Raw genomic sequence first — 14,829 nt, forward strand, 5'->3', positions numbered from 1 at the left:
AGTATTACTTTTTGACTTTTATTCTTATTTAAATAAAACTAAATACTTTATAATTTGTGTGTTTTACAAGTGCTTGTATGAATTGGGTGTAAATGGTGAGGTTTTGGTTGCGGAGGCAGTGGCAGCAGCAATCAGGTTCCAGCCAGCTCTGCAGCACTGTGCACCTATGCTCAGCCATTCAGGAGCATGTGGTGCTTCTGTGAAAACATCGATCAGAACTGTCTTAAACCCTGTGGTACAAAGGAATGAGGCCAGGGCAGCAGCAGGCACCCCACTGCAGTTCCCAAGGGATCCATACATGCCATACTCCAAGCACCGTTCTTCCTCCAAACAGCTTTATTGTTTTTTTGTCACTCTATGAAAGTTACTGATTTTTAGGTGATACTCGTAGATGAAAGATGAATGTATGTCTGCCTCTTCATCTAATACCAAATTAATCCTAATAGGTTTTTTTTCTGACATTATGCTAATGTCAGAATCAATGTGCAACTAATGCACACCACTAATGTAGACTGAGCTGTATGATTATGAAACAGATTAGCGTGTATTCTTTATTAAACACTGTATCTATCAGACTGCTCTTAGAATACTGAAAAAGTATTAATCTTCAGAACATGATTTTCTTATGCAGTGTAGATCAATGATGAATCCGGGAGGCAATTATCAGGGGATCTGTGTTCATCTCATGTAAGGAAACAAATCAAGTCTGTTTTGCAGCTGCCCTTTCCATGTGTCTCTGTAAAGCAGTGTCAAATACTTCCACAGCAAAGTCAACATCTTTTTTAGTAATGCACATCGGAGGTTTAATTCTAAATGTCTGAGAGAGGGAAAGAAGGGAAAAAAAAAAAAAGAAATCCTTAATACTGTATGGAAATAATACACTTTCTACAAGCCCATCTAGGTCAGCACTCACTTTCTGCCCCTCAATCTAACCCTAAGTGTGAAAAATTATATGAGACCCACAGAGCAGGGACTGAAGCTTCTGGTCAATGCCTCTGACGTGGAACAGTTTTGGACTTGACTGCATCCAACACTTCTGACAAAGCAACTGCCTCCAACAAAGACTTGACTTGAGTCGGTCATGTTTGCAGCTCCGTTATGCCAGAAAGAGCTAGTATAACACCTTAGATAGGTTTGTACTAAGAAAGAACAGAGATGTAGATGTATGTTCCTTTCTGGCAGCTTTGCCACAGGGAAAAGTAGTATCTATGGAGAGTGTCAGCCTCTTGCATTGTGTCAAGTGATTTGCTGTTGTATTCTCTGTCTTTTTTTAAGGCCTCTAAGCAAATATAGCATGAAAGAATTGCTAGACACAAACTTTCAGTAAGGGAACTATAGCTTGAATGCACATTGACCAGGAAAGGATATATGCACAGTTCAACTTGTCAAGAAGGCAGGTTCTTAAATCCAAATGTTTGATCTATATTACAATGTTTCCAAGAGTATTTAACTTACATAAGAATCTTAAAACTTTCAGTTTAAATTCTTCTGTCATCATATCACAGAACTTTATGCATTAAGAGTGGAATAACGATCTTTTCCACCCACAGCCTCAGTTGAAGCTAACACAGATCAACAGCACTTATGTGAGACAGAATCAGATTTTACTGCACTCTGAGCTATTATTACCCGTGTTTTGGTCTGTGACTTGTGGAAGAACTGATGAGGTGACAGTTGCAGTGCCCCATTTATTTTAGCCATCCTTCATGTATCTCATACAGAAGCTGCTTCCTCTATGCCAGAGCACTTCACTGACATGACCAGGCCTGAGGCAGTTCTCTGCTATTAACTCGTGTGATGCAAAAAGGTGAGTACAGCATGATGCATCTTCAATTGGGACGGGCTGATTTCCGTTCAGATGCAATTCCCACTTTTGTGCTGCTCTGCTAGGCTTGATAATGACAACTTTTTAAATTTTTTTTTTAGTTTGCCTAAATAAATTCTTTTAAATATAAAAATTAAATGTCAAGTGATAACCTGAAAAGTAACAAAGACTTAGCATGCCTGAATACTGCTGATTTCCTTTAATTTACTTAGACTACAGTACACTGCTTTTCTAGGGGAAGTTGTCCCTGTGCAGGAAAACTCCAAACTCAGAGCTAGTTCAACATACTTGAATCAAGTAAGTCCTGCCTAATTTATGAAATAAGCAAGATTAAACAGAGCTAGTTCCTAAGAGTATACATTTCCTGTTTTATTTACTAAAGTTAGTTTAGCCTGAGAGAAAAAGGATGTAGACAGAAAATAAGCTTTACGTATAACCAGAGGCTCAGTACCTGGCTGTGGAGTCCTCCTCTGCCTATCAGGACCCCCATGTCTTTACAGTCCTCCAAGATCTGACCAACTTCTTCAGCTGGAAGAGGGTGGCGATGGTCCTAAGGAAAGCAAACATAAAACTGCACTTCGATATTCTTAGTTCTATGAAAAGGAGGTATATTCCAGTCTTTCCAATAAACCTCACCCCATCTCTGGCTGTAAAGGTTAGCCAACGTAATTTATCTGCTTTCTAAGATGAGTTTATGTAATTAAGGCACACAAGTCACTGTTTACTTAAAACTTGTGAAGTACTTGAAATGCTGGAATGTTCTGTCTCATTTTTAGCCAGAGCAATGTTTTCTCCCTTCATTAGCTGTTTTTGAATAGACAATCCTTCTATTCTTTCAACTGGAATAAAATGTGAAAAATCTTTCAATGGCACTGTAAATTGAAAGGAATAAATAAAGTCACTAACCTTATCTGTCACCATTTCTACTCCAATCATAAGTCCCTTGCCACGGACATCACCAACAATCTTGAATTTATCCCGTAGTTTAGCCAACTCCAGCAGCATGTATGTTCCCACATCCTCACTGTTTTTCTGTAGGCCATCTTCTTCAATAGCCTGGTTAAAATGACATACTGTGACAGTGTTGCAGGAAAAACTAATAAAGTCTGTTAATCCCCATTTAGCTTGATGACACATTGTTTATCTCACTTCTTTGCAGAGTATGTTCCTTCACTACTACAGTCCTTACGTTTCTCTTTTCTGACAATCATCCAATGTCACTGGAGTTCAATTTAATATAGTATTTTGTTATTGCTATGGTGTTTTGCATTTTCCTTATTACTCCATAAACATCATCGTAGAATCATACAATGGTTTAGGTTGAAGGGACCTTAAAGCTCATCCAGTTCCAACCCCCTGCCATGGGCAGGGACACCTTCCACCAGAGCAGGCTGCCCTGCCAGTGTCCAGTCTGGCCTTGAACACTGCCAGGGATGGGGCAGCTACAGCTTCTCTGGGCAATCTGTGCCTCTCCATCTTTCTTGTTGGCCCCTGTTGGGTACTGGAAGGCTGCTGTAAGGTCTCCTCTAAACATAACCCAGTAATTCATGCTCACATGGAGTCATAATTGAAAAATACCTGACCAGCAGATTATTTGCAAAATCTTACCAGAAATATTTTCATTCTTTCTCAGTATCATGAGAAGAAAATAATTTGACAAGGCATACCTGTATTTACTGGGCAGCAATTTAGGGAAAAACCTGAGTGTTATAATTAGATTCACCAACACCATGCTTTTCAATCACCATCTTTTTTTCGTTTTTCCTCTCCTCTCTGACATGCAGCCAGCTACCAGTCCTGACACACACAAACCGTTTTATGAACTTAATACTTGCATTAAGGAAATTCACATTAAAAATAAAAACAACCCAAAAATACAATTAAAGAAGTTGAAGTGGGTGTTCTCCTTTTTCTTCCTTTTCCCTTTTTTTTTTTTAATTTTCTCTCAACTCCATTTTATTCTTCCTGACTCTGACAGCCTCCTCGGATCTATTTCAGGTCCAGACTCCAAGTTAACTTTACAGCCAAAAAAACCCTCAAACATGGTTTTATCTGTTCTACCCCCAAAACATGGGTGTACTTGTAAACTGTTTTTTCAAAATCTTGTTATTTATATGATTAACCATCTTATAAAATAGCTAAAAAGAACCCTAAAATATTCAGGAAAGTAATGTGAATAGAAACAGTATCTACTGTAATGAAGTGAAATTTGAGGACAAATGGTTTGTACATGATAAAAACAAATTGAATAGCAATGTACTGCCCACTGCTTGATTTTCTGCTGGATGATAACTGAAATATGTTGCAGCTTTGTTCTATTGTCTTTTTAATGAGGGATTTTTTTTTTCTTTTTCCTTCAGAAGGAATTCTGACTTTAAATATTTTTTACTATCTGGTCATTACGGCTTTTTAGGTATAATGTAAAAGCTGTGGAGTTGAAAACAATTTTGCTTAGCATGTGTGCCAGAGAATACATTTGGTTTAGCTGATAATTTGTGTAATCCTATGAAAGAGTTGGCTAAGGTTTTGAGAGGGCACTTTCTTAGCTGTTTATTAACAAAGTAAAGAACATACAGGAGACAAAGAAAGGCAATTCTGAAAACATAGTAAGAGGGCTTCTATTCTTCTTAGAGAGATGAAAATTTTGCAGTAGAATTAATCAGGAATTTTTCCTACATGTAGGGCATATTAGCCATGCATGCATAATACATGCATATGTTTATGCACTTTATACGGTAATTTTAAAAGATGCCCACATATAACTTTAGTAAGAACACATGTAAACATTTTTCATCTTTTGCTAGCAATATGTAGTATATATTAAACATATATAGTGAAATATATAAATTTATACAACGTTCTGCCTACATCAAGAACTGCAGCTCCAACTGTGCAGGCCAAAGGGTTTCCTCCAAATGTATTAAAATGAAGGTTTTGAGCCAAGGAACTTGCAATCTCTAAAACAAAAAGAACAATATTGATTACTCTTACAGTTGCCTTATGTTTGGTAACAGTACTTACGTGCTTTAACTGTTACATTTGCTGTGCTTCAAGCCTGATTCTACTGGAGACAACACAATACAAAGATTTTATTCTTTTCTTGCAAGAAGTCTGTGCAAAATATAACTATTCGCAAAATCTATGGTGTCTAGCATATGGTAAAACCAGACTTCTTTTTAAAAAAAAGTCACACTTCTAACATGCTGTCAATTTTCTCCGTAAACTGACATCTACAAATCTCCTTCACTAGATTCAGCCAGTCATTTGTATGAACGAAGCAGCTGGCCTTATAAACTCACAGAATGTTGATTACTAATACTGTGAATTCAACCAGGATTTAGAGTATTTACCAGCTATACCAGCTGGATAACTCACAAGGTCATCCCTGCCACAGTTATACAACTCACCCCATTTAGACAAAGCTTTGCACTTGTATAGCACAGCACTTGGTAAAAAGATGCGAGCAATGAGAATCCAATTCATCTGTCAATTGACTGAGACAAAGATTACTCACAGAGCTCAGCTGTTTGACACACATGTCTCCAGCAGGTAAATACTGTAGACTGTATTTTGTAATTGATCTATTTTAAATCTTAGCTGAACAGAACTCTTGCACCTTTTGTTGTAACAACAGCTGCCATTGGAAAGCCATTACCAATTCCTTTTGCCAAAGTAACAATGTCAGGGACTACACCATGTGTCTGAAATCCCCAGAAATGGCTGCCTGTCCGTCCAAATCCTGTCTGTACCTTTCAAAAGAAAAATACACAGAAATCCTCATCACTTTCTCACATAATACGTTTTGTTTTTCTTGTCTTTCTATTGTCACTGATTTGCATTAAACTGCAACTATATCTGGAATGAACTTGCATTAGGATCCTTATTCAAATGGCTTTGCGCAAAATACTATTTACTGTTATTTTAATTGGGTTTTTCTTTTGCATAAACAGATAACACATCACCATGTCTTAGGCATGGTGAGATGCATAAATAAGCAGCTTCCATTTCAAAATTGAGAGGAAATGCAGTTGCTTACCACATTTCAAAATCAACCCCATGATTGCTGATTTCTACTACTGCAATGCTTGAGGTACATACCACCATCACTCTGAAGCATTTGCTACTATTTCAAAATAGTTTCAGCTAAGCAAATTCCATTTCTTAATTCCAATTTTCAATTCCAATTCCAGATTCAAAAATATATTTGCAGGGGTATGGCAATCAATTCCCTTCTAGAGTTTATGTATGCCAACAACACTCATAAGAGGAAGTGGCAAGTCTCATACCACATATTTGTGTAAATTTACTGCTCCCAAAAGGTAAGGATTGAAGTCTGTGTCTAAAGTCAGAATACCACATAGCAGAATAAAGGTAGTAAAACCTGGAAAACTCCTATGCCTGGGAAGATGTACTGTGTTAAATTTAAGCTATGAAGTGTATAGCATTTCATTCAGATTATTTCCAGGCTTCTAGTTGTATTCTTTTAAGATGACTTTCAGAGGTACCCCAAACTCTAGAGTTGCTATGTAAAAAAAAAGTAACTCACTTCATCCGAAATACAGACACCCTGTCTTTCCCGTACTAGCTGATAAGCTTCCTTTAAGAAACCTCTTGGGTACTGAACAGCTCCATTAACACCCTGCCAAGACAAAAAAAGAAAATGTCTTCAGGAACAGACAAATAAACTGGAGTTCAACTGTGTGACTATCCTACAATAAGTAAAAATACGAGCAGCCCTCAGGTAATAGCAAGACTCATTTCAAGCTTCTGGCTTCAGCAGTGAAACTCATTCAAAAAGTTCCTGCCCAGGTCACTCATTCTCATTCCACAGGGCAGTTTGCTGTTCTATCAGTTGTGCTGGTATAAATGTTTGTAAGGCCGTACTGTAAACTGGATCACTCTAAGAAATAGTTGATTAAAGATAAGCTGCCAAAACAAGTATCTTAAATAACTACATTCTCAGAAACCCAAAGACTGCTTTTGATGACAAAGCTAAGTACAGAATTCACATCCCTTCTTTGGTTAATTTGTTTAAAACATTGTTTCCTCGATTACTGTTCACCTTGCCAGTTTTTACTCAGATCAGAAATCCCACTCTACACCTGGACTGCAATGGCTGCTTAGACTTACGTATGTAAAGGCTTAGAAGACAGGAAACCAGAGAACAGCTCCAATTTTCTCTGTGGTCACAATTCTCACAGTTTTTTTCTTGCTCTTCCTGTTCCCAGGATATATTCTCTATTCTTCCTACTTAAGAACCACAATATACAGCAGTTCTGAAACTAGGGTAAAGCACCAAAAGAATGAACCCCATGACCACCACTTGCTGGAGAGCTGCTAAAAATAGAGTGGACAACATGGTTGGGAAGAGGTGAAAGTAGGAATTGAGGTAAGGTTACAAATCTAGTAAAAAGTAGTATGAAATTTGGAAGAAGGTATCAGACACTAAACAACAGCATGTATCACTATTTAAATGCAGAAAAAATTGTGGATGTTTAATCATGATTCTCTGTTTAACTTCATGAGCAAAGTTCTAGCTCCACTGAAATAAGGAACAAAAGCTGAGATTTTAAGACAGTGCAGCCCTTTTTTCAAATATTTAAGGTACTTAAGGCATTAAAAATTATAAAAATCAGCAGAAGTCCATGGTTAGAATGTAGCTAAAGTTTGTAAGATTTGAATGTTTCACACTAGTTTTGCTATCACAGTTGAGAAACAGCAAACTACTTACTTGAATTGGTTCAGAGATAAATCCAGCTATTGTCTTTGGTACTGAGGTATTCAGAGTATCTTTGAACTGTTCAATGTACTGGTCCTTTGCGTGACATACGCCTGTTCACAGGGGAATAGTTTAAAAAGAATTTACTTTAAATGACACAAAATTAGCTTCAAAACATGAAATTACACATCTGATCAACAAGTATTATCTGACTGCATGTTAAATATCACCTATCAAAAACACAAGAGAAGGCTAAACATTAAAGGAGAGAGTCCCTTATTTTCTCTTAAATGATTTATACTCTAAGGAATGACAAAACAGCAAGGCAAAGCTGCCAGACAGATGATGTTACACATTGTACAGGTCAGTAAGCTGTAGGTTAGACACAGTGTCTGTGAATCGCCTACATAAGCAGAAGGAATAAGCAGACACTTTCTCAGGGGTTAATAAACATTAGCGTACGACATGATGAATCGTTAGGTTAGTGCAAGTATAAGGATTCTGGAAAATACAGCTGTACATCAGTCTATACTGAAATAAAGAGCAGTATAGCTAATGCTCCCATCCACTAAGGAGGGCAAAGCTAGAAAAAAAACATTGTTATGTATGCATATGAATAAAAATACTACAGAGTGCTTGTTGAAACTGTGCAAATAATTCACTGTAACTGTTGTTAACAGGAGAGCAGTAGAGGAGCTTTCACTTTGTGCTGTGTGAAGAATGGTTTGCCTCATGGCTTTTTGCATATCATGGGCTACAGATTGTTCTTGCTATTCATTCATATTACTCCAAAACAAAAGCTGAAGAGCTGTCAAAACTTCAGAAACAGCTGTTAATGGTCAGTGATGGAAAACACCAATCAACACTTCTGTTCTTCCAGATGTGCCAAACAGTTCCACAGCTTCCAGAGCTGATCATGACAAATGCTGGAAACAAAGGCTGGGATTTTAAGAACAGATCTTTCTCAGTGGGAAGCAGATACTTTATGCTCTCTGCACTATTTTCTTTGGTTGCTCTTGCAAATCCTACCCACAGGTCTACCTTCCCAGAGGAGGTAATTATAACCTATTTCCACAGCCCTCTAGTGTTCTCTAATCTAAAAGCCAAATACTTCTTGTCACTGACCAACCTTCAGAACAGGTGCATTTTCGAACAGTTTGCACTGGAGAGTCTCTACAATGGCTGCCTCCCCATGGACCACGAAAAACGTCTGGTAACATTGTCTGCCAAGCATAAGAGATAGCTACAGGTTTGATGAGACCTTTCTAAGAGATGTTTTGATCATACTTAGGGATGACCAGTAAAAAAAAAAAACAACCCCCAAAAAGTCTGTTAGAGTCAAAGTTCAAGCAACTTGTCTCAAAAACACTTGTAGAGTAACACTGAACTTCCCCCTCAAGAAATGATAGAATAGAGACAGTTTTGGAACCAGTAAGTTCCAGCAATAGTCAGTCAGTTGATAATTTCCTTTGTTTTGTTCTTTGTTAGTCAGCAGTCTTGATTATCTCAGACTAATAGCAATGTTTTTAGAGTTTCTAGTAGTACTTAAATAATTTGAAGTATGTTAAAGATCTGCAAACCACAAGGAGGCAGGCAGATCTAGTAAAGTAATTACAGGCTGGAAATCTTGAGCTCCAGCCTCCTAATTGTGTCTGCTGACAAAATACCACATGACTTCAGACAACTCATTTATTGACCCAGGTTAGTAGGCTGTTACAAAGGAGCCTTTCTATAGCCAGTGCTGTGGCTGAGCTATCTCCGGAACAAATCAGAGTAGCCAATGCCAGCTTCCTATCTGCTCAAGGGCAGGAAGATAACATATTGCCATATACCCCCAACTGATGTCTCCTGTCTTGCTGAAAAGAGGGACATCACAGGGTCTTTTTTTTTTCATGCCAGGGGAGGATCTGCTTCAGACTAACTGAAAGCAGCTTTGCACAGATTTGCCAAAACCAACTAGTGAAAAGGGCTTCAGACCGTTACTTCACACCTTACCATGCAAGCACCAAACATGACTAAAGAACTGTAAATCATGACCACTCATGTTATGGCTGTCCCGTCTCCAAATTAGCGTAAGTAACCTTATGGAGAAGGAAAGGGGACTGTGGCTCTTGTACTTACACAGCAGGACAGCTACATTGTAGCTAGTGACCATAAAGCACTTGGAGAACAGAAAATGTACTAATGCTTAAAATATTCAACAATAAACTGTTAGTTACCCAGATTATTTTTTTAAAAACAAAAAATAATAAAAATCTCACTGTTAAACAACCAAAGCCATTGGCAACACCATGCTTATAAAGACCAACAGATGTCAATCCCAGTGTGTAAGGGCTGCCTCCATGGTATGCTCCTCTGTACAAACAAACAAAGTAGATGAACATCACTCATTTCCAAGAAGGGACTGTAGCAACATTATTAATTCTAAGAAGGTAGGTTTCTGAGCTATAAATTACTAGGCAAATGAGCATTGTTACACTTGAAACACAAATATTCCTACTGCCATTTTTCCTCTGGTTTTGGAAGACCCATTACTACTATCTGCACTGGTTTCCTGAAATTTCAAAAGTTAAAATTGTAAGGTAATGTTTTCAAGGAGAAAAGAACAATGATTGGAACCAAAAGTAATTCCAACAGTGTCTCATGAAGTTCTGCTGTAGCACCTGAGCCCTACACAGCAAACATACCTGCTCTTTGAATCTACGGAACCGCTGCTCTCTTCAACAGATGCTGCAATCATTAAGTCACACGGTGATTTGCTACCAGTTTTATTGGCAAATCAGAAGTTCATTAATGATAATATACAAGCAAGGTGAGTACCCAATGCTCTGCTGAATGGAATAGTAGAAAAATACAATGCTTCATTACAAGACCTTGAGGCTGCCTGGGATGCATAGTAAAGAGAACTGCTTACACCCACTCCTGCACCACCTCTGCTGTGAAGCCACAAGTGCTTTGTGTACCTGTGCGGTGAACTATGGTTCAGGGATCTGGCAGAAAAATAAGGCAGCAAAATAAGCAGAAAAAAAAAAAATCCTTTCACCAGGTTAGCTTTAAGCCACTGCAGTTCCCTGCTGTGGTTCACTGCACCATTATTCCAGAGGTATATTTGTACCCCCACAAAGGGGACAAAGGGGGATACTGCGGGGGTGGAATGAAGGAAGAAAGCAGCAATTGCAGAAGCATGCTGTGGCTCTGAACAAAGGTCCACCAAAGCACATTCTTAGCATAGAGACTAGACCCTTTTCTAAGTAACAAAGGCAAAAATTGCAGGTTTTATTTTGTATGCAAGCTAGTCCTAATGTACTGTACCAAATCGTCAACTCCTGTTTTACTCCTTTTTGTCAAATAAAATAATTTTATAGCATTCTACTCAGCACATCTGGGGTTAAAGCGTTCCCTATTATTCCTTGGCTTAGGCAGATAGATACTTAATCACATACACAAATGATCGTCATTACCTGAATGAGATGATGTCAAAGTTACGAGTATATAGCCTTGCCATGAACATAGCCAAATCATTGGCTTCTGACCCACTGTTGGTTAGATAAACCACCTACAGGAGAATGCTTAAGATCAGTACAGTGCACAACCACCACGTTGCTCAGCATCAGGCCATGTCATTTAGTAACGTCATGAGCTATAACCTATCACTACCACGAGATTACTTCACTGCAATAAGCAGTTTTGCCCATACACTACAGGTGAGAACCAAGATTAAGCTTCAAGCTGATTTACATAGAAAGGGTAAAAAAAGAAATCTTTAAGAGTTGGAATCTTCAAGTTTTCCTAAAAGGAAACAGTGATTCAAAGAAATAAGAAAGTGTCTGGGTCAAACTGAACATGCCTGACTGAACAGAAATAACCTTCACAGAGGTAAAAACTGCTGCAACAGTGTACCTGCGTATTAGTTACTAGGAGTGGCATACACAGACATAACCATGGAATAGAAAAGATAAGCAGCTGGCTTACTGGGAACAAATGAGGATTAAGAGTAAATCCTGTTTTGAGTTCTGCGATTTGAAAACAGCTCAAACTCTATTGTCACCACTTTCAAAGTAAATTTTCAGAACTGGTTGAGATTTTCCACTGCTTAAACTATTCAGATGCTTTACACTTTTGTTTTGTATTGTTTTGTTTTTGTTACTCTCCTTCCATTTCTAAGATTGCAGTAACTTCATACTCTTCTGCAAGCCCAAGTTCATTTTATCACCAGTTTATTTTACCTGAAAAAAAGCCAGTATTTTTCTTATTCTTTCTGGCCATATGAAACCTGACATTTATGTTACTTATTTAAATGTCAATAAAGCTCACTACCCAAAGTACTGTCAAATACTTTTCACTGTGAATTTTTATGAGGTCAAAGAAATTAAGCCTGACTACATGAAAGACTACATGAAAGATAAGTTAACATCTTAGTTCCTTCAGTAACTTTTAAGCTTGGCAATGCCCTTTCATATTAACAACCTGACGGAGAGAACAAACAGAACAGGAGCTTGGGATATTATGCTTGTCTACATTAGGTCTAAAGAAAAGGTTTTGAGGGTCATCATGCTCTGTGACAGTCTGTAGTCCCCATACAGATTTTCTGTCCACAGATATTGTGGCTCTCACTTATTTAATATATATATTAAATGTTTCTTACAGACATCCCCTTCACCAGCCCCTGGTCCTATTAGGAGCAAAGTACCTTAAGTGGATCTGGAAAAAGAGAAGTTAGCTTTTCAGCATACTCCTGGATTGATGGGTGCATGTAGATACTAGAGATATGCCAGAGGCGAGCAAGCTGTTTCTGGGTAGCCATAGTTACCTTCCTGTATGTAGCACAAAAAGAGACAAAGGGATTCAATTCTACAAACATACACTCATACATGCGCACACCCATCTGTCATTAATCCTGAAAATTCAGGCACTGTGCCATTTGCCAGATCAATGAGCAAGTAGACAAAATCGATGAATCTTTCAAAATGCAGAGGAAACTGACCTTAATATAAATCATACATGACAATACAGTGAACTATATTCTGGTTTTAGGCTCACAATGCCACAGATTAACAAAGAACAAAACCAAAGTAAGTATCTCTTCCTGTATTTTATAGCATCAATCAAATAGTAACATACTTACGGGTGACAGTGACCAACACCAACAGTGACAATTCCAGCAAACAAATCAAGGTATCTTCGTCCTTCATAATCAAATAACCACTGCATGTGTCCTTGATGCAGCAACAATGGCTTCTTGTAAAATGTTCGCAATGAAGGAGAAACATTTTGTTCACGAATCTTCCGCATGCGTTCATATGAATGGGACTGAGTGGAATAAAAAAGTCAGTATCCATTTATCCTTTCTAAAGATCCAGACTAATGAGCTGTAGTGAACCACATAGATGACACAGCTGTCTATAGCAGTTGTTCACAGGACTAAGACTTTAACAAATTCTGGCACCTAGAAGGTTCTACAAACCCCTGAAACTCAGCTTTTGAAGTAAGACTTCTGTTCGGCACTTCTCTCTTCCTTAGCTTTTCAAATCAACGGCTCAGCCAACCTGTTACAGAACTGCCACACAGGTACATCTATAGGTTACATCCTGGTTGGAATAGAATTAGATTTTGTCTGAACTACCAAATTTTATAATAATATTTAATGAACTGACTATTTGTAGCAGATAAGCCTATCAGACCAATCTAGTAATGCAGTCTTACTTAAATATAGCGTAGTATGCATGACTTACTTTGTATTTTTCAGGTACAAAATTGCAAGGAGGCATTTTTGCTTTTGTGGAGACAGAGCTTTTCCATTTCTGCTGCCTAAAGACAACTACAAAATAGCAAGAGAATTATCAAACACTTATCAAAGTGCATATCTGAAAAAGTTTCTCAAGAAGCTTATTCACATACAAACTATGATTAAAGCAAGTTTTGTTGTGTGTTTTGGTTTTGGTTTTTTTTTCTTTTTTTGATATTTTTATTGTGGGAAAAAGAAGGCAAAATATATGTAGATTTTGAACCCCCACAAGCACTTTCCTCTTATCCACTAAAATCCAGCTTTCATTTTCACATGAACTTTTATTTTGACAGGGAGTTTCTAATACAAATTCTTATCTGTGAGCAGCAAGAGCAGGAATCCTCTCCAAGAGCGTGAGCCAGGAGCCCAGGGTGACTGCAGCCCTGGTGGTACTCTTGGGGACCAGGGTACAGTCCCAACAGACCTGAACAAAGCACGGTCCACTGAGAGTGACCACCTAAGTGAAGGAGATGAATCGCATTCAGGGTCTACCCAGGGAGTCCAGTCAGGAGCAGCAGCAGATGGGGCCAGAAACAGGGCTGGAGTCAACATAGGTCCAAGGTCCATTCAAGAGACAAGGCCAGAGGCTACCTGGTGGCACGACTGAGGCAGGGACTGAAGAGTCAGGGCTGAGCTGAAACAGAGCTCCTGGGCAGTGGGCACAGGCTCTGTGTCATGGCCCTTACAGCTCTCCCTGACCTCTCCTGTCCTTTCTCCAAATTCCTGAAAACTTCACACTGTTCCACCTTCCACCTCCATTGGAAGCGCAATTAATCAGGTATCAGAAAAAGTTACCATAGAATCACAGAATGGATTGGGTTGGAAGGGACCTTAGAGATTATCTGGTAATATATATACTCTCTGCATTCCTAACATTATCTGCACAGAACTACACATTTAGTTTTAAAGGTCTAAGGTTCTAAACAATTCCTAAAACATGTTAAAATGTAAATGAATGAAGAATAAAGTTTCCTGAAGTAAATTACATATGCTGTTGCTTCCCTTACAACCACTTACAGCACTAATGAATTATCCATCTACATGAGTAGAGTCTCAAAAGCATTAAAGAAAGGCTGTAAGTTAGAGCAGTTCTGCCTTTGGGTCTCTTTCACAGGTAACTGCAGCTAAAACAAAAGCGCTTCTTTCCCCAACCCCCTACAAACACAGTGCTTCAATCAAACCCCCCATGACAGGGGGATTCCCGGGACACCCGCTGTCCGCCGCCCTCCCGTCCAACCGGCCAGCTTAGGCCGGTCGGACTTTGGGCTCTACGAGAGGATGGATTCCTGCTCTTGCTGCTCCCAGGTAAGCACGCGGGCCCCGTGCGCAGTTCATTCCGGCCGAGCGAGCCCCTCACGATGGCGCAAGGCGCTTCAGCCCCTCACAGCCCCTCCCCGCCCCGCCCCGTCCCGTCCCTTACGGAGCCGGTCGCTTACCGCTGCCGAGCCCGCGGCTGCTCCCCCTCAGCGGCGGCGCGTAGCCCGCCGCCATGTCGGGGGG

The 14,829-nt window shown here is 39.1% G+C and overlaps 1 protein-coding gene across 1 annotated transcript; it reads right to left on the reverse strand.

Moving 5' to 3' along the window:
• Positions 1-461: 461 nt before the first annotated feature.
• Positions 462-14,829, reverse strand: AGXT2 (alanine--glyoxylate aminotransferase 2). Its single transcript, XM_080637463.1, has 14 exons — positions 14,766-14,829; positions 13,277-13,362; positions 12,670-12,854; positions 12,235-12,358; positions 11,006-11,100; positions 9,806-9,899; positions 8,674-8,767; positions 7,557-7,657; positions 6,372-6,464; positions 5,481-5,574; positions 4,694-4,782; positions 2,732-2,881; positions 2,277-2,375; positions 462-817 (listed from the first exon to the last, which is right to left on the reverse strand). Exons 1-14 carry the CDS (start codon positions 14,818-14,820, stop codon positions 701-703), a joined length of 1,476 nt encoding a protein of 491 aa, XP_080493589.1. The 5' UTR covers positions 14,821-14,829; the 3' UTR covers positions 462-700.

This window comes from Psittacula echo (genome assembly GCF_963264785.1).
Source record: "Psittacula echo genome assembly, chromosome: Z".
Lineage (NCBI taxonomy): Eukaryota > Metazoa > Chordata > Aves > Psittaciformes > Psittacidae > Psittacula > Psittacula echo.